The sequence below is a fragment of the Elephantulus edwardii genome, unplaced genomic scaffold (genome assembly GCF_000299155.1).
Source record: "Elephantulus edwardii isolate Elephantulus edwardi_28Jun2011 unplaced genomic scaffold, EleEdw1.0 scaffold00066, whole genome shotgun sequence".
Taxonomy (NCBI): domain Eukaryota; kingdom Metazoa; phylum Chordata; class Mammalia; order Macroscelidea; family Macroscelididae; genus Elephantulus; species Elephantulus edwardii.
In genome coordinates, this window is record NW_006399816.1 from 9571916 (window position 1) to 9593616 (window position 21701).

A 21701-nucleotide genomic window follows, 5' to 3' on the forward strand; every position below is an offset into this window, starting at 1 on the left:
ATCATATGATGAATAAATGTTGATTACTGCTGTAGAAGAAATGCATGTAGCCAATTGCCAGTACCTGTCCTAATCCTCTTTCCCTTTAATCAGCACCCACTTTGTTGCTATAATCCACATTCTCTTGGATCATGTAAGAAAAATGTATTCTAATGTAAGTTGGTTTGTTGTTTTTTTTTTAAAAAATGTGTGCCTTGCATAATGTTCAAAGGCTCATGTATTTGTGAAGGTGGAAATAAACTATTTTTAAAGTCATCATATAAAAAAAAAAAACAAACCACACTGCTTGCTCAAGGCAGACATTCTTTACTAATTAAACTATTGTGCAGCCTTTAATATGTTGAATCTCAACATTAAGAAAATTAAATTTCTCACCACTGGGCCAATAGGCAGCATCATAATAGAGAAAAGACTGAAGTTGTTAATGATTTCATCTTGCTCAGATCCACAATCACCCTTGGCACCAGCAGTCAGGAAACCAAAAGACGAGTTTGCACTGGGAAAATCTGCTGACAAGGACTTCCGCAGCCTGCCAAAAAGCAACAATGTCAGTCTAGAGATTAAGGTGTGCCTGATTTAGGTCATGGAGAGCTGGACAGTGACTAAGGATGACAGAAAAATTGATGCCTTTCCTTTCAGTTGTACTGGAAAAAGAGTGTTGAACATAAACCTTGGACTGCCAAATGAACAAACAAGTCTATCCTAGAGAGGGTGAAACCAGATTGCTCCTTTAAGGCAAGGGTTTGAAGCTCTGTTCTCACATACTTTATGTATGTTGTCACAAGTGGCAGTCTTTGGAGAAGGACATCATGCTTGTAAGGGTGGAAGGACAGCACAGGAGAGGAATACTCTGGATGAGATGTATTTACAAAGTGACTGTGGCAATGGGGTCAGATGTGTGAGATGGTGAGGTTGGTTCAGGATAGGGCAGAGTTCAGACTGTTCATTCATAGGGTCTCTATAAGTCGTAGTCAACTCAACGGCACGTAGCAACAACCACCACCTAGTTTAAAGAAGTTATCAGGGATACTTATGGTTTGGTATTTAAAGTTTATTTCGGGGCAATAGTTTTAGAGGTTCATCCAGCCTTAATGGGACCACAATATTCAGTGCTAGTTTATAGGGTAGGACTCAGGGTGGTAAAAGCTCACAAGTATCCATCCAAGTTACAATTGGTCTCTGTGTCCCTGAAGCAACAGAGGAAGTGTGTAATGTTGGAGAGCTCAGAGGGCATGTGTGATTAATTGCTTTCATGAATTGCCTTCTTTACCATGAGACTGAAAGAACTGCCTGCATGATGCCCAACTAGCTCTACTGAACATTTTAATCAAATTCTGTAGAATACTTACCAAAGAGGGGGAAATACAGGATAAGAATTCCAAATTCTTACAAAATCCATTCTTGCCTCTTCAACTGCTGACATGATGACTTTTCTCTTTGGTGAATACATGTGAATATTTGGGTATCCCAATGTTAAACCAATCTTGGGGTTCTGGGAGAAACCCAACTTTAAAATAGTCTACATATTAACCTTTTATACTGCTGGATTCAGTTTTGTTAAGGCTTTCTGCATCTACATTCATGCAGGATTATGAGCTGTGATTACTCTTTTGACCAGATTTGATACCAGGTTTATAATGGTCTCTGCCAAACAAGTTGAAAAGTTCTCACACTTCTGTCCTCTGAAAATGTATCATTTATTTTGCTTTCTTAAATGTTTAATATAATTCACTAGTGAAATAGGAGTTTGCTTTAGGAGTAACTTTTTGTTTACTAATTCCATTTCTTTTTTTAAATTTTTTATTATTTTTTGTGTGTGTGTACCATCAAATTGGATCTGACTAGTAGACGAGGAGACTACCCCTCCTTCTCCAGCAAAGCATCTGGTGGATTTGAACCATGTACCACTGGAACTGCAGTGCAGCTTCTTGCCACTAGGCCACCAGAACTCCCTACAAATTCCATTTCTTTAATAGATTGTCTTAGGTTTTATACTTCATCTTTCTTCCATTTGCATTTGCTATATTTTTTCAAAGATTTTTGTCCGCTGCATATTAATTGTCAAAACTGTGGGCATTAAATTGTTGAGACGATTCCCTTATCCTTTTGGTGTTTGCAGGGCCTGTAATGCTGTTCTTCTCTTACATCCTTGACATTGGAATTTGTCTCATTTCCATAATCAAGTCAGCTAGAAATTTATCAGGTTTCTTCTTTTATTATTTTATGTTATTGTGGTGATGTGTTGTTGAGTCAGAACTGACTCGTAGCTGACCCTCCAGCTGGTTTTCAGAGGCAGTAAATCACACAGGGACTGTCCATCTTTCTCCCTTGGTGCAAGTGAGGGATTTGAACCATGTACTTTTGGGTTGACAGCACAGTTCTTACCACTAAGCCATCACAGATCCCTTATTATTATGTAAACTCAAGAAAGCAAAATTCCTTACCATTGGGTCAGTTGGCAGCATCATGATAGATGGAGAAGGGACTGAAGTTGTCAGTTATTTCATCTTGCTTGGACTAGCAATCAATACACTTGGTACCAGCAGTCAAAATCAGGAGATACACTGGTCTGGGCAAGTCTGAAGAGCAATGATGTCAGTGCACCTGATTCAGGCCATGGTCTGTCTTTTCAGTCACTTGATATATATATCAAAGCTAGTTAATAAGTACAACACAAGAATTGATGCTTTTGAGTTGTGTTGGAGAAGAGTACTGAATATTCCATGGAGTGTCAAAAGAACAAAGATATGTCTTGGTAAAAGTGCTGCCCAAGTGCTCCTTAAAGGCAAAGATGGTGAAGCTTTGGCTCTCATACTTTGGACATGTTGCTAAGAGATGCTCTCCCTTAGAAAAGAATCATGCTTAGAAAGGCAGAAGTTTGGCAAAAAAGAAGGCCCTTGAGGGTTGACCCGATGAATTGAGACAGGACTGCAGCAATGGGCTCAAGTGTGTCAGAGATGATGAAGACGACACAGGATAGAAGAGGGTTCAGGTCTATTGTTGATAGCTTCGCTGAGTTGGACTCAACAGCACCTAACAACAACAATATTATAGTCATTTATTTCAGCCCAAGATCCAATATATGGATAGCAATAGAGCACTAGCACTAGCTCTAGATCATCAAGCAGACACACAGAAGAGAAAAGCATCTAATATACATAGTGAAGAATTTCAAAGTCTTGGATTGTATAAGCATGACCACTGTTATCAGGGGCCAACAAGACTAGAAAAATCCCCTAGGTTTTCAAGGCTGTGGTCTTCTGGATCACCAAGTCTTTCCTCCTCTTTTTCACAGATTGGCTGCTTAATTTACTGTTTTCTGATTTCTGCTTTTTTCTTTTATTTTGGACTAATTTTGCTACATTTTCCTAGCTTGTATTTTCTACATTTTTGTTCAAATACAAGCATTTGCAGCTGTAAATTTTCCTCTAAGCACTGCTTTTAGCTGAACCACAAAAATGTTTCTTAGTGGTTTTCATTATTATCCAGTTCAAATACTTTTTTTTTTTGCATTCTTGTACTCCGTGTGTTATTACAACTGTGTGTTTTACTTTCAGGTATTTTAGGGGTTTCTAGATGAACAATTAGAAGTGTTGTCTTCTGATACAATTTCATTGTGGTTAGAGAACATACTCTTAAAAATATTTTTGAGATCTTTTATAGTTCTTTTGTTTTTACATTTTCTCCTAGTTTATTTCTGCATATGGTCTGTCTTGCTGATGGTGCTATATGCACTTAGAATGTGTCTTCTGAAACTACTGGTTATTGTGTTCTATAACTGTCAGATCAAGATGAGTGACAGAATCGTTCCTGTCTTCATACATTCTCACTTTTAGTCTACTTCTATCAGTTGCTGAAAGAACAAGGACCGCCAACTGTGACTATCGACTTGTCAATTTTAAATTAATACATTTTCTTTTTTTTATGGTATTATTTTTACGTGTACCGTCAAATCAGATCTGACTGGTACAGGAGGAGATTGTCCCCTCCTTCTCCAGCAGAGCATCTGGTGGATTTGAACCATGTACCTCTGGGATTGCAGTGCAGTGTCTTGCCACTAGGCCACCAGAGCTCCCTTAAATTAATACATTTTCAAGGAAGTGTTAGTGATATAGTTAGAGTCACTCTCTTCTTAACAAACTGACCCTTTATCATTGTGAGTATCTACCCCCTACCCTTGATAAGTGGGAGGATGGGCAATCTCCTCCCATGAGATTAACCACCCCTGAAAACCTGCTAGAGGGACCACCAGGGGTCGGTTCCACCTCTTCGGTAAACTGCAACAACTCTTGATTAAGGGAGTTCTGGTGGCCTAGTGGCAATAAGCTGTGCTACAATCCCAAAGGCACATGGTTCGAGGCCACCAGCTGCTCCGCAGGAGAAGGATGAGCAATCTCCTTCCACTATCTCTAAAAGCACACCAGAGGGTTGGGTATGGGTCTTTTCCAACTACAGTACACACCATCACCCTCGATAAAACTTGCTTCAAAATCTACTTTAACTGACATTAAAATGTCATTCCAGGGATAAGTCCAGTAGGAATCTGGAAAAACAGGGCAATGGTGGACATAGTTCAATGATTAATTTTATGAAACATAATGAATGGGATTATATGAAACACAATGTGAATGAAAGATAGTATGAAACAGTGTATACAAACTTTTTAAGCAAATCAATATAAAAATTTTTAAAACTCTAAAATTTAAAAATAGCCTTTCCAGACTGCTTATGCCTGTGGATGATTATACAGTTATGCATGGTCTTTTTATGTTCTTTCAACAGCACATATCTGAATTTTTTTTTAATCACCTGTTTTTTAATTGGACTGTTTGGTCCATTTGTATTTTAATGTAGTTATTCATATTACATCTGTATTTAACGACTTGTTTTGTCCTGATACTCATTTTCCTTTTGGGGGGAGATGTTAATGAAATATTCTTTAATTTTACTATCTGTGTTGGCTTTTTAGGGACACAGTAGGCCTGGCTGCTAAGCAGGTCATCAGTGACTTGAAGCCACCACCTATTCCAGAGAAGGACAGGACAATGTGTATCTGTAAAGAGTTATAGCTTGGAAACTCAGGCAGACTGTTCTACTCTACCCTTTAGGTGCTGCTGTGAGGCTATCAACCTGACAGCAGTGTGTGTTAGTTTGGATTATTGGGTTTCTAGCTGTAACTATCAATTAAATAATTCTTCCAAGGATTATACATTCTTAGTTTTTCACAATTACTTAGGGTTAGTTTTTTGTTCCATCTCACATGTTTATTAAGGGTTTACAAACCTTAAAATGTCAATACAGTCCATTAGCAAATCCACACTCAAAAATCTAGCAGGTACACCGTAGAATTTGTGTGTATATGTATGGAAATATATACAACAAAGCAGGCACCATTCAACAATTTCTACACATCTTAATGTCATTGTGTCACCATTCTTATTATCTCACCCATACTGTTTTACTAACATTGACTTTTATTCTCTTAAGGTTCTCACCTGTACCTTAGAGTTATGGATTTGATTGCACATGGATAACTCAAATATTCAAGGATTACATGCTTTATTAATTTAAACTGTTTTACAGATGACTTCATGGGACAGTTTTGATTTAAAGATTATTTCAGAAAGGAGCTCTGGTGGCCTAGTGGCAAGAAGCTGCGTTTGACTCCAGCAGATGTGCCACTGGAGGAGGAGCAATCTCCTCCTGTGCCAGTTAGATCTGTCTGAACAGTAGGTGCGCGCGTGCGCACACACACACACACACACACACACACACAATTTCAGGAGAGTAGATTTAATCTTAGTGTAATCAGTTAGTCTGGTTTTCTTAGAAATTTCATGTTCTGTTCCATGTTTTCCCCTCCTTTTGATCAGTATCTATGGAGTCTTGATCAAAACATTCAGTAATGGTAGCTAAGCACCATCCATTTCTTCTAGTTTCATGGCAAAAGAAGTAGTTGATGGAGACAAAGAGACCTACAGTCTCTTTCTTCTACTGTTCCAGGCAAATAGAGATCAACTGTATGGTGGTGGCTCACAAACTTTAGACTTCCAACACTATTCACCAAACAGAAAACAGGCAAAACAAACGCTAGGAGGTAGAGTTTATAGGAATTCTTTGTTAAAGAAAATCTGTGCTAAAACAAAATGGGAAGTACTGGTTCTTGATTGCTTTCCTTGGGTACCATTATGTTCTTGCCTCCAAAGAGTGTTGAAAAACCAGGGTCCTACTCTTCTACTCCATGCTTCACTTGAAGACAGCCTCTTACTCTTTCTTTATCCAAGTGCAAATTTTTTTTTCTTGAAATAATGAATTCTTTTCCATGAATCCTGCTCTTAAAAACTTTTTCCATTTACCAAAACAACTATGAGATACCATCTCACCCCAGTAAGAATAGCAACATTTAACAGAACAGCAAACATCAAATGCTGGTGAGGTTTTGGAGATAGTGGAATCCTTATCCATTGTTGGTGGGAGTGTAAAATGGTGCAACCACTACGGAAGGCTGAAGGCACTTTCTCAAAAAGTTGGAAATAAAAATACCATTTGACTCATTTGACTCAGCAGTTCCACTACTGGGAATTTACCCTAAAGAAACCATAACTGCCACCCAAGCAGATATATGCACACACATATTTATTGTGTCTTTATTAGCAATAGCAAAGAGCTGGAAACAATCCAAGTACCCATCAACAAATGAATGGATAGAGAAGCTTTGGTATATTCACACAAGGGAATACTATGCAGCACTGAAAAACAAGGAACTCAAGAAATATGCAAAATAGATGACCCTGGAGGATGTCATGCTGAGTGAAGTATCTCAGTCACAAAAAAGACAAATATTGCATAGGGCCACTGTTGTAAAACAGGATTGACATCGGGGTTGAGGGAAGACAGAAAAGCGGGGTTGGAGGGGGGGAATGATGAATATTGCATTGAAACAGATGAGGGAGAGAACTGTTTAAAAGGGACATTGAATGGGTATTCTTGTCATTACAGAAGTCCAGACTGAAGGCTGCATAGTGGAGTGGAGTTGGGGGGAGGGATTACATAACAATGAGTTTTTCTTTTCAAAGAGAAGAGTGATGGGGGAGGAGGGAGGGAGAAAAGTGCAACAATGAATGACTGGAAACCCTAAGTCTCTGTAAACTTTCATTAAAATTAATTTTTTTAAAAACAACACCTTCTTCCATTTACTTTGAAGTTTTTCAAATAAAAGTAGTCCAATGCCACTTTCACTTTTCAGACTCCACACCCTTGGGTTTTTGTTGCTATCAATCACTATTTCACTGAAGATACCTCACTAGTTAATGAGTACTAGCTAAGAATAGAACACAATACCAAATGACAAATGCTGGTGAGGTTGTGGAGAAACTGGAACCCTTATTCACTGTTGGTGGGAGTGTAAAATGGAACAACCACTGTGGAAGGCTGTATTACACTTTCTCAAAAAGTTGAAAATAGAAATATCATTTGACCCAAATATACCCCAAAGTCCCATAACTGCCACCCAAGCAGATATATGCACACCCATATTTATTGTGGCTTTGTTCACAATAGCAAAGAGTTGGAAACAACCCATGTGCCAATCAACAAACTCATTGATAGAGAAGCTCTGATACATTCACACAATGGAATGCTATGCAGCATTGAGAAACAAAGAACTCATGAATTATACAAAAATGGGTGACCATGGAGGACATTATGCTGAGTGAATTATCTCAGTGACAAAAGGACAAATACTGCATTGTGAAACTGTTATAAAATGGGACTGACATGGAGTTTTCTTAGGTTCCCCAAAGAAAAGAGGGGATAAATAATGTATAATGCATTGAAATAGATGAGGGAGAGAAATGTTTAAAAGGAATATATGATTAGGTATTATTTTCATGACAAGATTCCAGAAAAAGAAATCCATGGTAAAGTGGACTGGGGGGCAGGGGGATTATATAACAATGAAATAATTTTTTTCTTTTCAAAGAGAAAAGCAAACTTGGGGGAAGGGATGGGCAGGGAGGAAAATGTGCAACAATAAATGAGAAAAAAAATTGAATGGGAAGAATATGCTGTAAAAAATAAAAGTATTTGCAGTAAAAAAAAAAAAATACAACATAATACGAGGGCTGCAGAAAGAGGTTCAAATCCTCGCTAGTCCTGTCATTTACCCTGGAAAATCCATTTCTTCTTCCAGCCTCAGCTTCATCCCTTATAAAATGGGACTCTACGAGAACGTCTCTGCTGGGAGGAGGAAGTGAGGCTGACCTTCCCATTCCCGAGCCTCCCCTCCTCTGGCTTCTAGAACAAGACTCCCTCAGGTCTTCTCAGTATTCCTTGTGTCTTGTTTCTTTCTCTACAGCTTTTCTTTTATCTCTTCATCTTCCAAGCTTTCCTAGGGCGACTCCTTTCAAATACATGGTTTCAATTATCATGCAAATCACTTCTGAATCTACCGCCAATGTGGATTTCACCCCCGAAATTTACTGTTCATGTGTTAATGGATGTCATCCATACCCGACTGTTCTTTACCCTAATTTCTAATACTTGTTATAAGAGTCTATTCTTACCTGTAGCATCCAACCAGTCTTTAATTTCTGTTGATTTTAGCTCTTGACTTTCTCCTCTATTTCCCTCCTTCTCTCCAACTTCACTTACAGGAGTATCAAACCTGTTTTAGTAATGGGAGGACTCTATTCCACACAGACATAAGAGTGAGTTTTCTCAATTGCTGAGCCGACCTCAGGCTGGGTGCATGGCCCAGCCTGTCGCTTCTGACTTACTTATTTTTGAGATGTAAGGACTGAAGACACTTCTGCTCAGTTAGCTGCTGCTTCAATTACAACATCAAAACAGACCTAGTCCTAATATCGTGAACTCCAAACATAGCTTCATTTGATAATAGGTCAGTCCACTTTCTTTTTCTTCCTGTTATTTTTTTATTAATAATTTTAATGAAAATTTACAGAGACTTTGGATTTCCATTCATTCATTGTTGCACTGCAGCCTTCGTTCTGGACTCCCGTCATGACAATACCTAATCACATATCCTTTTAAACAGTTTTCTCCCTCATCTGTTTCAATGCAGTATACATTATTTATCCCATCTTTCTTAGTCTCCCCTCAACCCCGATGTCAGTCCTGTTTTACAACAGTGGCACTATGCAGTATTTGTCCTTTTGTGACTGAGATATTTCACTCAGCATAATGTCCTCCAGTGTCACCTACTTTGAATAATATTTCATGAGTTCCTTTTTTTCAGTGCAGCATAGTATTCCACTGTGTGACTATACCAGAGTTCTCTATCCATTCGTTTGCTGATGGACACTTATGTTGTTTCTTGCTATAAACATGGGTGCTTGGTTGGCAGTTATGGTTCCCAGTAGTGGAATTGCTCGGTCAAATGGTATTTCTATTTTCAACTTTTTGAGAAAGCGCCATACAGCCTTCCATAGTGGTTACATCATTTTACACTCCCACCAACAGTGAATAAGGGTTCCAGTTTCTCCACAACCTCACCAGCATTTGATGTTTGCTGTTCTGTTAAATTTTGCTATTCTTACTGGGGTGAGAGGATACTTCCTTGTTGGTTTAGTCCACTTTCAATGATGGCTTAAAAGATACTCTTAAGTACAAAATGGGGACTGGGCCAGGAGCAGGAACTTGGCTGTTAAGTTCCTTCCCCCATCAATTTCACACCAGGCTTCAAACAGGTAAGGGAAAACTGTGGTCACAGATTCCTTTTTAAAATGTTGGGTTTTTTAAAATACCTAAATAAGATATTATTTTTATACATGAAAAACAACTGTTTCCATACAACAATCTCTCAAAGAAGGATGATGAAACAAAAATCTTTATTTGTAAAATGACTACAGGTGGTATATTGATAATATCAATGGTTAACATTGATTATTGATTGTCTTGGACAAAAACTTCTTAATGATAGGAGCTTTTTACTCTTTTCTTAAATTCCTTGGTTCCTACTTATTTTCACACCGACGTGATTTGGTTCTAGACTCTGACCCCTCTCAGAACAGAACATAGGGACCTGAAGATTTCCTTTGGGTAAAGGCAGTTGAGATACTACCAGTCTGGGCCTCAGTTTACAGAGCTGCTTTTCACCATTTTTTTCCCTTTTCATATTGGTCTACTAGATTATTAATCCAAGTTTTGTGTTTTGAGAGGTGAATGTAGTTTACCTAGGCTTCCTCACTCCAGGACTAGGGAGTCAAGGTCTGGCTCAGCCCTTCCCTGCACTAAGGAAGGGTCCTTCTTCCAGGAGAGACCGGCGCTTGGACAGCACCCAGCCCCGGTACCCTGCTGTCTGGAGAGCCCCACACCTCACAGAACACTCACCCTCATACCCAATGCTAAGGGACCTCCCTAGTGCCCACAGGGCGTTTTCCCAGGGGCTACACAGGCCTCGGGATCCTGATCATCACAGCACACCTTGCGTTCTCTTTTAATCCTGTGACTCCAGGGACGGTGCTGGCCTCTACGTTGCCTGTGCCACATGACACCTAGCTGAAACAACTAGCCAAAAAAAACCCCTGCACTCTGGGGTCATCCGACTCTATTTTTCTCTTATTTGCTCTGATGCTTCAGCTGCACTTGCTGCCATGGTGGGATCCGGCTCCAGAGGAAGTGATGGTGGCTTTGTGAGCTGTGATGTTCCCCCAGTACCTAGTAAGGAAACAAAGACCTTGAAAACTCTGCTCCACAATTCCAGAAGATAGCACTGTTTTTACTTCTAAATTTTGAGGAAAAAAATCTCATTTCTGAGGCTAGTGGGACTGTGGTGTAACTTTATAGACATTAGGGAAGATTATAACTTAAGAAATAAGGAAATATTTAAATCTGCACTCAGTATCGGTGAAATAAATATTTCATAACCCATACATCATGCTAATTTATAATAATGCAAAGAAAACAAAGGCAAGACTATGTAACAGAATGCCCTCTAATGCTATATTTCTAAACTTGAAAACTTTATAAACTCGGTGTATTGAACACCCATCTAAATCTCACAACAGCTTTGCCTTAAAGAAGTTCCCATTTCACCTCTCCTCTGAGGCTTCATCTGACATACTTTGAACATGTTACAAGGAAAGACTGGTCCTTAAAGAGGGACATCATGCTTGGGAGGGTGGAGGGACAGTGCAGAAGAGGAAGACCCTGGATGAGATGGATTGATTCAGTCACTGGGGCAATGGGGGTAAGTGTGTCAGGACAGAGCAGGGTTTAGGACTCTTGTACATAGGGTTGCTATGAGTTGCAAATGACTCGATGGCACATAAGAACAGATGTCACATAACAACAACAACAACAGTCAACACTACATTGGAGATTCTGAGTCTGACAAGCACAAGCTTCGTTCACAGCTTTAATCTCTGCGCTCCCACTGCCTTCGCTCGTTCAGGGTTCAGCGAGCTGTGCACAGCTCCTACCTGCAGGCAGCTTCCGGTAGGCTGCTGCTGAAGACATTGCCTGTCCCAGAGCCTGATTAGAGCCCAGGGGCTGCTGGAAACTGGCTGGTCTGCTGGTCGAAGTGGTCCGGTGCTTGCACTTGGAATCTTTACCTGGTTTAGTCCAGACCAGTGCCTCCCCGACCTGGAGGGCTGCTCCCAACTTCTGGGCCATCTCCACCATCTTACACCACCACAGAAGGAAAAGCAGAGTCACAGGCATGACAGGCAAAGGTGAGCCAACCCAACCATTCCTGGACCTCTGTCAAGGGATTTTAGCTCAGTGACTGCTGGTCCTGGCATGGAGGGCCATGGTGGCGCAGTATTTAAAGTACTTAGTCACAAGTGAAAAACCAGAGGCCCGAACACACCAGCCACCTTGTGGGGTAAAGATGTGGGAGTCTCCTCCCCTAGGGTCACAGCCCCAGAAGCCCCAGTGGGCACTTCTACGGCCCACAGCATTGCCACGAGTCAGAATCAGCTGGATACCAACTGCTCTGTTTGGGGATTTTGTCTCAACCAAACCAAATCTGAAGGCAGAAGTACTTTTTTGCAAGGAAAGCATTCTGAAATAGCAGAGAACAGACTCTGTGAAAAGATGGCAAGAGGTTACACACTATCTCAAACCGCAACAACTCAAGTCTAGTCAAGTTATAAGATAAAACACCAACATAGAAAGTGGGAGGAACTGACAAAGGGAAACGTGTCAACTCAGATGAGCTGTAATATTAGTGGCTGTAACTCAGTAATATGAGTAATAAACCTGTTATTATTTTCTTCCAGGAAAGTTCATCTCAGGCTGAATTCACTGAATGCATGCTGCTGGCAAGGTCCAAGCCAAGAGCCAAGGCTGTAACACTCCTGCCACTCTCGGGCTCGAGCCCAGTCTCCCGCCAGCTTGCCTATTTCTCTCAGAGCTAGAAAGACGCACCTCGGGGTCAAATTCCAGGGCGCTGCTGTTGTTGAGCAGGCTGACCTTCTTCTCCATCTCCTGGTACTGGGCCAGCGCGGCCTTCTTCTCCCCCTGATTGTACAGCAGCACGGCGAAGTTGAGGTTGACGAGGGGGTTACACCTGCGGGACACAGACAAGGATCAGAGGAACCGTGGCTTTGCTCCTTCCCATCACACAACCACACAACAGAACAGGTAAGTATATCCACCCACCCAGAAAGGTGGGGACACATGGAGACGAATCAGGGAGTTAATGGCTCAATGAGCAAAGCAAATATTGGCGACCAAGTCACACAGATCAGGCCTCCACAGATGCCACCCAAGGCAGGACTGACAGAGAGGTCTCTACCCTGCTTTCTAGAGCTATGGTAAGGTAACTGTACTACCAATGTAAGGATGCACAGTTCAAATCCACCAGCTACTCTGTAGGAGAAAGATGGGCAGGCATCCCTTCTTGTGCAATTTACTGCCTCTGAAAACCCACTGGTGGGTCAGTTCCGACCCAGTGGTACTCAGCTACAACAGCAACCTTGCTTTCTGGAGTCCCTGAGGGATGCAAATGGTTAATGTGCTCAACTGGTAATATAAAGGTTGGAGGTTTGATTCCAGGAAGCAGCACCTCCAAAGAAAGGCCTGGAGAGCTTCTTCAGAAAAAGCCTTCCTGGAAAACAGTGTGGAGCACAATGCCGCTCTCACACACTTGGGGTCCCAGAGGCATTTGGTTCGACAGCAACTAGGATTTTTAAAAAAATTGTGCTTTTGAGCAGATGTCGGTGAAATAAATAGAATCACATCATACTGTCCAGCCGACTGCTCTTTGGCATTCTCCAACCTCCTGACTATTCAACTTGGGAAACATTTTCTCAAAAAAACGCCAGTGTCAGCTCCTGACACACCGTGTGTGCTGGAGCCACATCCCTCCCGCTCGGGCCTCTGGACGAAGGCCACAAAGCACCAGCCCCGGTGCTATGGCGCCACCTTGTGGCTCTGCTGAGCCCAACCCTTCCCACACTATTTGCAAAGCAGCAGCAGCTTACTCATCCAGGCGGACGGCTTCTGCATAGGCTCTCTTGGCATTGTGCACATCTTCCAGATTGGTCAAAGCCACTGCAACAAAGAGAGTGAGCACTGCAGCTGAAGGGGCCAGCTCAGAACACAAGAGGAGGGTGTCAAGACTATAGTTCCTTCAGCCTTAAACTGTCAGCTCAGAGAACCACCATTTTATTTCTAAGCTCAGACACCTGGTGTTGTCTCCAGGAATTCCGTCTCCAAAACTGATTCGTTGTCCAATTCTGCACATCCTACTTTTACAATTCCTTTTCCACAGCTGCCCTTATTCAGGTTTAAGTAATTTCTGGTTTTCCAACTCTTCTCCCCAAAAGCCATGTCCCTGTCTGCCTCCATCCTGTCTTCCACGATGCCCCCAGGTATCTCAAAGTTGTAGTATACCACTATCTATGAAAGACCCTTTGTTGGTCCCCCTTTCTTAAAATCACCCTGCTCAACCTCATGAGCACTAAACCTGCCCTCACTTCTATCAGGCACTTCTGAAGAAACCAGAAAATCCAGTTTCTAGGAAAAGCACAGCCTTTAGGGTAAGAGTGCCTTTATGCTGTACAAGTGCCCTCCATAATTAGGTTCCAAACTGTCTGTCCTGACTCACTTCCCACCACAATCTACGCTGCTGCTGCCACGAACCGCAGGACACACCCTACAATTTCATGGCGGCATGCCTTTGTCCACGACGGCTTCTCAGCCTGGGATAGTGTCACATTCTGCACTGATGAATTGTCACGTATCCTGTAAACTGTGGAATGCATCTCTAGTTTGTAAAGGCAGAACTGCTGTCTACCACCTAGCAGCCCCAGAACCAATCTGTTTTTATAGCCTTTTAAAGTAGGAACCTCACAGAAATGACCAAGACGGGGGAAATGCCTCACCTGATGACCATGATCGATAAGGACGTGGAATCTGCCCTTGGGCTTCTATTTTAAGACATTTAGTAAGCTCAGTATATAAAGAATATTGCCCAGAAACACACTGTCACTACTTTAAAATTATATGCTTGATTATATATAATAAATACTTAAAGTTTGCTATTTGATTAATCTTCAATAATTTGTGTGATCAACTTTAGAATTCTGGAATAAAATGGATTTTTATGTAAGGAACCATACTCAACAATATTCTTCTCAAAGATACAGGTTTCTATATAACTTGACAAAGAATTACCACCAGGACCAATGACACAGTAATATTCATAATGAATTTATTCCATGTCCACAACAAAAACAAGTTACTACTGCCTGTTTAATCACGCTGTCAGTCCTGTGAGGTGTACAGAGTAAGTGCTAGAGGCAGGACTTCACCTAATGTCCAAGCTCTTAGTCTTCTACATAGGACTTAGAATTCCAAATACATATAAAAATAAACTGTCAAGTCAAGAAAAGAAAAGCTGCTAAAAGAAGGGGATGATCTTGCATTAGCCTGCTGGGTCTCTGGATCAAACTCCCCTTCTTAATCCTCACTTCCAGCTCTATGAGAGTAACTCAGATTCTTACAGTAACTGCAAGAGAATGACGACAGTAGGGCAGCTAGGTTTACCCTCCTGACTAAAATTCCCTTTCCCTCACAGCAGGCATGGGAGGAGGTTCTGCACAGAAATGTCTCTTACCAGCCAAGAGCATGTAGAGCTCGCCCATCTTTGGCTGGAAGCTGATGGCCGCACTAAGGAAGTGGAAAGCTGATGCATACTGCTGCATGGTCAAGTGCACGAGCCCCAAGTTATACAGAATCTTCCAGTCGAAGGGTGCCAAGTAGTTGGCTCGCTTCAGGCAGCTGATAGCCTGCAAGGGCAAGGAGGCGTGTGGTGAGAGGGAGGCTGGCTCGCCCAGCCCAGCAGCCACATGCACAAACACGAGGAGACACTCACTGCCACGTATTTCTTCTTGCCAAAGAAACACATTCCGATGTTATTCCAGAGCGGGGGATTCTCTGGCACAGCACACGCTATGACTCTGTATTTGGTGAGGGCTACATCAAAGTCCCCGTGTGTCTGCATCATGCTGCCTGCTGCCAAGATGGCCTGAAACAAGGGATGTGGAAGTTAGTGATTTGAGCAGTCCTAAGGCTGGAGCAGTGACGTGGCCTTCCAGAGTGCACATCAGCACAGAAACCTCTTCGAGGGACATACATATGCAATCTATTGAGACAAATATGGATGACAAGAGTCACTCCACTCTTGTAGCTCTCTCTGGGGCAATACAGAAAAAGAAAAGGATAAAAGGCCAAGGAACTATGCCAATAATTAATTATCAAAAGCCTTTAAGCAAAACTACCTATAATCTGTTCCTCCCTGATACATGAAGTATTGTGGACACCTCTAACTACACCCATCCTTGAATACTTCTTCCACCACAGAAATCAGGGCGGGAGATGTGAATTTTAGGTACCAGGCCCTGTTACTTTTCTAAGGGAAGGAGAGAAGTAGAGAATATGGTCAACAAGGAGTGACCTGGCCAGGCTAACAGGACTAATTTCCCTTAATGCTATTTAACACCTTGATTATCTTCTTTCTTGTCCTCAAAGTCATTATCTGGAGGAAAGGTCACTATCTTATCTTTAGGAATCTAAAAGTCATATTGCCATAAGGGTTTTTAAAAAAAAAAACAAAACACCAAACCAACATTTGTTATGGAACCTTAAGTACTTTTTCCAAATAACAAATTCTACCAGGGCTGCAGCCTCACCAACACTTTACAATATTTTCAAATATATAGTCATTCCCCCCCACTTTTTAAAAATATGTGGTTGGTTGGTTGGTTGTTTATTGCCGGCCAGTCGAGCATGACTCATAGTGACCCTATGAACAAAAGGCCTGAAGCCTTTCTATAATTATCACTTCTCCAAGTTCATAGAGTTTCCATAGGCATGTGGTTTAGGAAGTAGATGCCACTCCTGCTTCCAAACCTGTCTTAAAATAGTCCCCTTTTATTTACACTTTTAAGGAAAAGATAATTTCTCAGGTATTTGAAATGCAGATCTCTAGAAGCCATGAGACCAGTTATGTGAAAAGCTCTGGGACGTAACTGTTTGCAATACCTTATAGTTGGTAGGGTCATAAGTCAGTGCGTTTCCAAGGTACTCAAATGCCTTCTGATAAATGCCGAGCTTAGGGAAAAAGCAAACCGGAGGATTCACATCAGAGGGGAGATGGCAGTTTAGAACCCCGGCCAATTACACCCTGAGCAGAAAACACCCAGACTTCTGTAAGTTCCCCTGACAGGAAAAAATAACCACCAACTATAGATGTCAGATAAAGAAAACCAAAATCCCTGTATACTTGTGGTTTTCTCTGTTGTGCTGATTTATCCCCTGACAGCATCTATTTGCAGAAAACATCTATCATGCTGTCATATTAGTGCTGTTACATACACATCACTGCCTCTTAGCAGGAAATGGATTGGTTAGCCTCATATCCCTTGGGGTTAACCCCTCAGACCAAAGCCCAAGACGACCCTTGGACATCAAGTTAAGCTCTCAATGCCTTTTCCAGAAAAGCAAACTGACAAGGCCTCACACACATAAAAGGAGGCAAGATCATGAGCAGGGAAAGGAGCCCAGGAGTAGATAAGGCCTCTCAGGGACCGTTGGGCCCCAGATCCTCCAGTGCTAATGATGTAGTTTAACAGGCCATTCACCTTCAGGAATTCTTACTAAGGTGGCAAAAACACACCCTCTGTGTGTTTCCTTTATGACCCTCCCTCCTGTAGAGCTTTGCTTTAGAGAAAAAAGCAACACAAACAGCCTTTGCCCTCAAAGCCTTGGGAAGTGTAGTCATAATTTTCCCCTAAGAAAATAACTTCTTCTGCCCTCAACCCAGAACAGTTCTTATGAATGCCTTTTCCTTGGTTGCTTAAGAATTATAATTGCACAGGGCTCAAACAGAATTGATTCTGACCTGAACTCTGAAAATTTTTTTAATTCTTTTAGCAGGCAAAGAATAGCAAATGCAAAGAGCAAGAGCCATGTGCCTTATATGACCACTGGTAAAATGTGTCAGAGTCATGTCCAAATGTAGGAAGAAAACCATCCGCACAAATCCTAAATTATTTCAAGTAAAGCTTCCATTACCTGTAAGTACAGCAATCCTAAAGTTGTAAGAAGTTCCGTGTTTTCGGGTGAGAACCTGCAAATACCAATCAGTTTCTCAGAAAGAAACAACACGTGTGAGAAACACTGAGATACACACAGTTATTGGCTCTCTGGAACCACCTGACACCAGGTGAGCTACCCACTCCACATGGAAACTCTTAATGTCATTTTCAGAATTTCCTTCAAAAGGTGGTGATTATAACCCTCATCACAGGAGGAAAAGCTCATGCAAGAAAGAAATGGCGTTTATAACCAGGGCTGTGGCCAGTCCAGGCCAGCTTAGTCACAGTCAACAAAGCAACACGAGAACAGACCTGCTATACATTCATGTTGTACCGTCTTTCACAAATTCCTCATCGGTTTTTTCAGTGATGCCTAATACGGCACTGTGTGATGGGCACTGTGCAGTTTCCAGTTCTGTGCGACTGTAAATCATGCTGGAATGAACGTGGGGGTGTGTGTGTTAGTTTGTGTTGCAGTCCTTGTTTCTTTGGAATCTCACCTGAGTTGTGAGATTGCTAGATCAAATGGTAATTCTATTCCATATTGAGATCTCTTAGCCATAACTTTAGCTTACCTTTTACTCTGACTCACTCTTATTTTGATGACTAATGTGATTTTCTCTTAGCCCTGAAAGTTCATATATCTGTTTCTAGTGACTGACTGACATAAACTGTAGCAACAGGCTCAAGTTTGTCAGAGATGATGATGGCACAAGACAGGTCAGGTTTCAGATGTGTTGCTCATGGGTTGCTGAGTTGCAGTTGACTTGATGGCACAAAACAACAAAAATTTTAGTGGTTAAGAATCTGCACTATGACACAGGAACAGTGATTTTGTAAATTACTACCTAACTTGGGGGTGGGGGACTGGAGAGCATTATGCTAAGCGAACTAACTCAGACCATTATTGTAGAACGAGAATGAGGATCTAAGGGAGGGGAAGGGGGGAGCAGAGGGCTGAGGATGGGCGGGGAAAGGAGAGGGAGACACACATTAATCATAGGGTCACACAATTTGATGAGTAGGTGGTGGTGATGTAGGAAATTGGAAAAATCTGGTGTGAAAAACAATGTATATGAACTCTGTAAATAAAACAGTATAAAATAAAATTATTTTTATTTTAAATAAAATTTTTTGAAAAACCATCTACGCTGTGATCCCAAAGGCATACGGTTTAAATCCACCAGCTGCTCCATGGGAGATAAACAGACAGTCTCTTTCCGTGCGACTTACTACCTCTGACAACCTGCTGGAGGGACAGCTATGGGTAGGTTTTAGCTCTTTAGGAAACAGACACTTACTCCACTGCCTTCTTGTAGATTTCGATGGCCTTGTCCACATCTCCCTCCAGCAGGTGGATCTTCCCCAGCATTATGTAAGTCAGATCATGCCTATTGAGTTGTAGGGCACTGTGCAACTGGTCTTGTGCCTAAAAAGGTTAACAGAGTAAAAGGAATCCAATAATTATCATTAACAAGGTAGAAGGTAGAAAGGACATGGCTTTGTATTGCTAATGTAGAAACAAAACTCCAACTACATTAATGTAGAACTATCACATTCCAGCAAACAGTCCCCACATGAAGGGCCACAACCTATCAAAACTAGCTCCTTGACAAGATAGTTGAAGACATGGGGTGCTGGTGTCTAGAACCATTTGGACAGTTTATACAAGATAATTAACTTTTCTGAATGTTTTCTGCTTCCTGATATCCACACTAATGGCTCATTCTTCACAAGACAGAGGAAGTGTTAAGGTGCAGTATGGAAGACTATGCACGAGTTTCATTCTGCATACACAGGGTCATTATGAGTCAAAGCCAATGACGCCGCCTGACAACACAGAGTACTACATGGTAGTACTATTAGTACTAGTACATGGTAGTATATCTAGTACTACTAGATGGTGCCACTTCCCCAGGGGGCTTCATTCTCCTCGCCATCACAACATGAATGAGTAAAGAGTTCTCCTTTATCCACTAAGCAAGTATCTACGGAATGTCGGCATTCTCGGCACTAAGGATACTAGAGTTAATAAACTGCTTTGCTCTGGAAGACCTCACACGCAAGGAGATGATTAAATGGGCTTTTTTCCCAGTCATTCATTGTTCCAACAGGCATTTTCATAAGTGCCAGGTCTGGATTTTGCTTAGTCTATTTGCCTTCCATGGAATTCTTCATTCCAACCAAAGGCTACCTTTCCCGAGCCGCAGAGTAACCCATAGAGGGTACTTGTTTAAAACAGTCTCTGAGGAGAAAAATATTCTAATCAAATATATTAAAAATTGTGTGTAGATACATCCAGAAAACCTACAAAGCCCATGAAATATAAATAAAAATATATGAGTATAGATACCCACATCCCGCAAAACTAGAGGGAAAAACAAAACAAAACCCCAAATCATTAAGTCAATTCCAATTTATGGTGACTCTTAAGAGGGGACTGCCTATCTTTCTCCTGAGGCACAGATGGTTGATTCTTTAGGTTGATAGCGCAAAACACCTTAAGCCACGAGGGACCTAGCCATCTACACACCCCTTACAGGACTTATACATAAATGACTGAGATGCCATTTTTTTCACATCCCTGAAGAATATATTCGTTTCAAATGGACACTAATTAAATAATGTCAAGTGAGTATTAACTATTAGCTCATTCTAATTCTCAACCTGTCAGCAATGGGGAAAGGAAAACAAAAGATGACAATCACTTAATGAGAACTTTATAAAGAGGACTCTCCCTAGTTCTGGATCATTAACTTCCAGAGCTCTCACTAATTCACCCTAGCCCTCAATTAAGGTACTTCCCCCCCCTTCTTTATCTGACTATCAAAGTCAGTTCAAATTGCTTTCCTGTACATAATATCCTCAGAAGTACAGCTTAATCACAATGAAATGGAAGTTCTCATTAAGGTAAATTACTAAAATTGAGAATGCTCAGAAATAAGATTCAATTAAAATTTTAAATTTCCAATGAGCTTAAAAAACTAAAATCATTTACTATAGCTCACACAGTCCAGACAACACTTTCTTTTAAATTTTATTATTATTATTATTTTTTGTGTACTGTCAAATCGGATCTGACTGGTACAGAAGGCGATTATTCCTCCTTCTTCAGCAGAGCATCTGGTGGATTTGAACCACACACCTCTGGGATTATAGTGCAGCTTCTTGCCACTAGGCCACCAGAACTCACCAGGACAACACTTTTAACACATAAGGATCCACTCTTTTATACTGAAAGGGTTTTTTGTTCTTTTGGTTTTTTTATTATTATTTTTTATGTGTACCATCAAATCGAATCTGACTGGTACAGGAGGAGACTGCCCCTCCTTCTCCAGCAAAGCATATAGTGGATTCGAACTGCATACCTCTGGGATTGCAGTGCAGCTGATACTGAAAGTTTTATTGAACATTTGTTTCCACATAGAAACATTAAACTGGGGGGATAGAAAGAAAAAAGGGAAATGTGAGTAGACTTCTACTTGGTCATAATATTTTTAGATTTGAAATTTCTTGCTAAAGTCAGAGGTGGGGGGGAAACACCAGAACAGCCCTAGGTAGATAATGATAAATTAGAAGTAAAAAATGGGGTGAGTGCCTACGGCCCTCTAAATGTTCATATCCAGGCTGATCTGCAGGCACTGAGATGAACTCAAACCTCAGGGGACAGAACTATGGGGCAGCGTGGCTGCAGTTCACAAAAATCCCAAGAGGCCAGTCAACCGCCTCCGCCACTCTATAAATTACCTTGTTGAACTGTTTCAGGTAAATGTAGCAAACTCCTAGGTTATGGCAGATCTCCTACACACAAAAGAAAGGGAAAAAGGCTTAAGTGTCTTATCTTACATACTAGACATGAAAGTCAAACAGTAGGCTTCTAGAAATTAATGTTGCTCAGCAAAGTCTAAACTTTAAAACATGGACTGTACCTTTAATTTTAAAACTAGAGTTAATAGTTAAATAAATTTAATTCCACAAAATGGATTCCTTAACTTGAAAAAAAAAAAAGTGACAAGTTATGAGAGGGGAAAAACTCTGAGGTACTCAACACATCCCTCACCATTTTTTCGTAAGAGTTGTCTGCCACCCCGCACCCTCTGTGTCCTCATCTCAGTAGACAATTCACTCGCAGTC

At 41.2% G+C, this 21701-nt stretch overlaps 1 protein-coding gene and 1 pseudogene across 1 annotated transcript in view; one reads left to right on the forward strand and one right to left on the reverse strand.

Annotated features, from left to right (window-relative positions):
- LOC102872162 overlaps nt 1–8444 on the forward strand; it is a 21338-nt pseudogene extending 12894 nt beyond the window's left edge.
- Nucleotides 8445–10567: 2123 nt separating this feature from the next.
- BBS4 (Bardet-Biedl syndrome 4) overlaps nt 10568–21701 on the reverse strand; it is a 37888-nt gene continuing 26754 nt past the window's right edge. Inside the window, exons 7-16 of the mRNA XM_006888324.1 lie at nt 21315–21368; nt 18869–18996; nt 17545–17599; nt 16513–16581; nt 15344–15496; nt 15086–15257; nt 13449–13518; nt 12391–12532; nt 11442–11643; nt 10568–10677 (exon numbers count right to left, since the gene is read on the reverse strand). Of these exons, the coding sequence (XP_006888386.1) occupies nt 10568–10677; nt 11442–11643; nt 12391–12532; nt 13449–13518; nt 15086–15257; nt 15344–15496; nt 16513–16581; nt 17545–17599; nt 18869–18996; nt 21315–21368 (1155 nt within the window). The remainder of the gene's footprint in view (nt 10678–11441; nt 11644–12390; nt 12533–13448; nt 13519–15085; nt 15258–15343; nt 15497–16512; nt 16582–17544; nt 17600–18868; nt 18997–21314; nt 21369–21701) is intronic.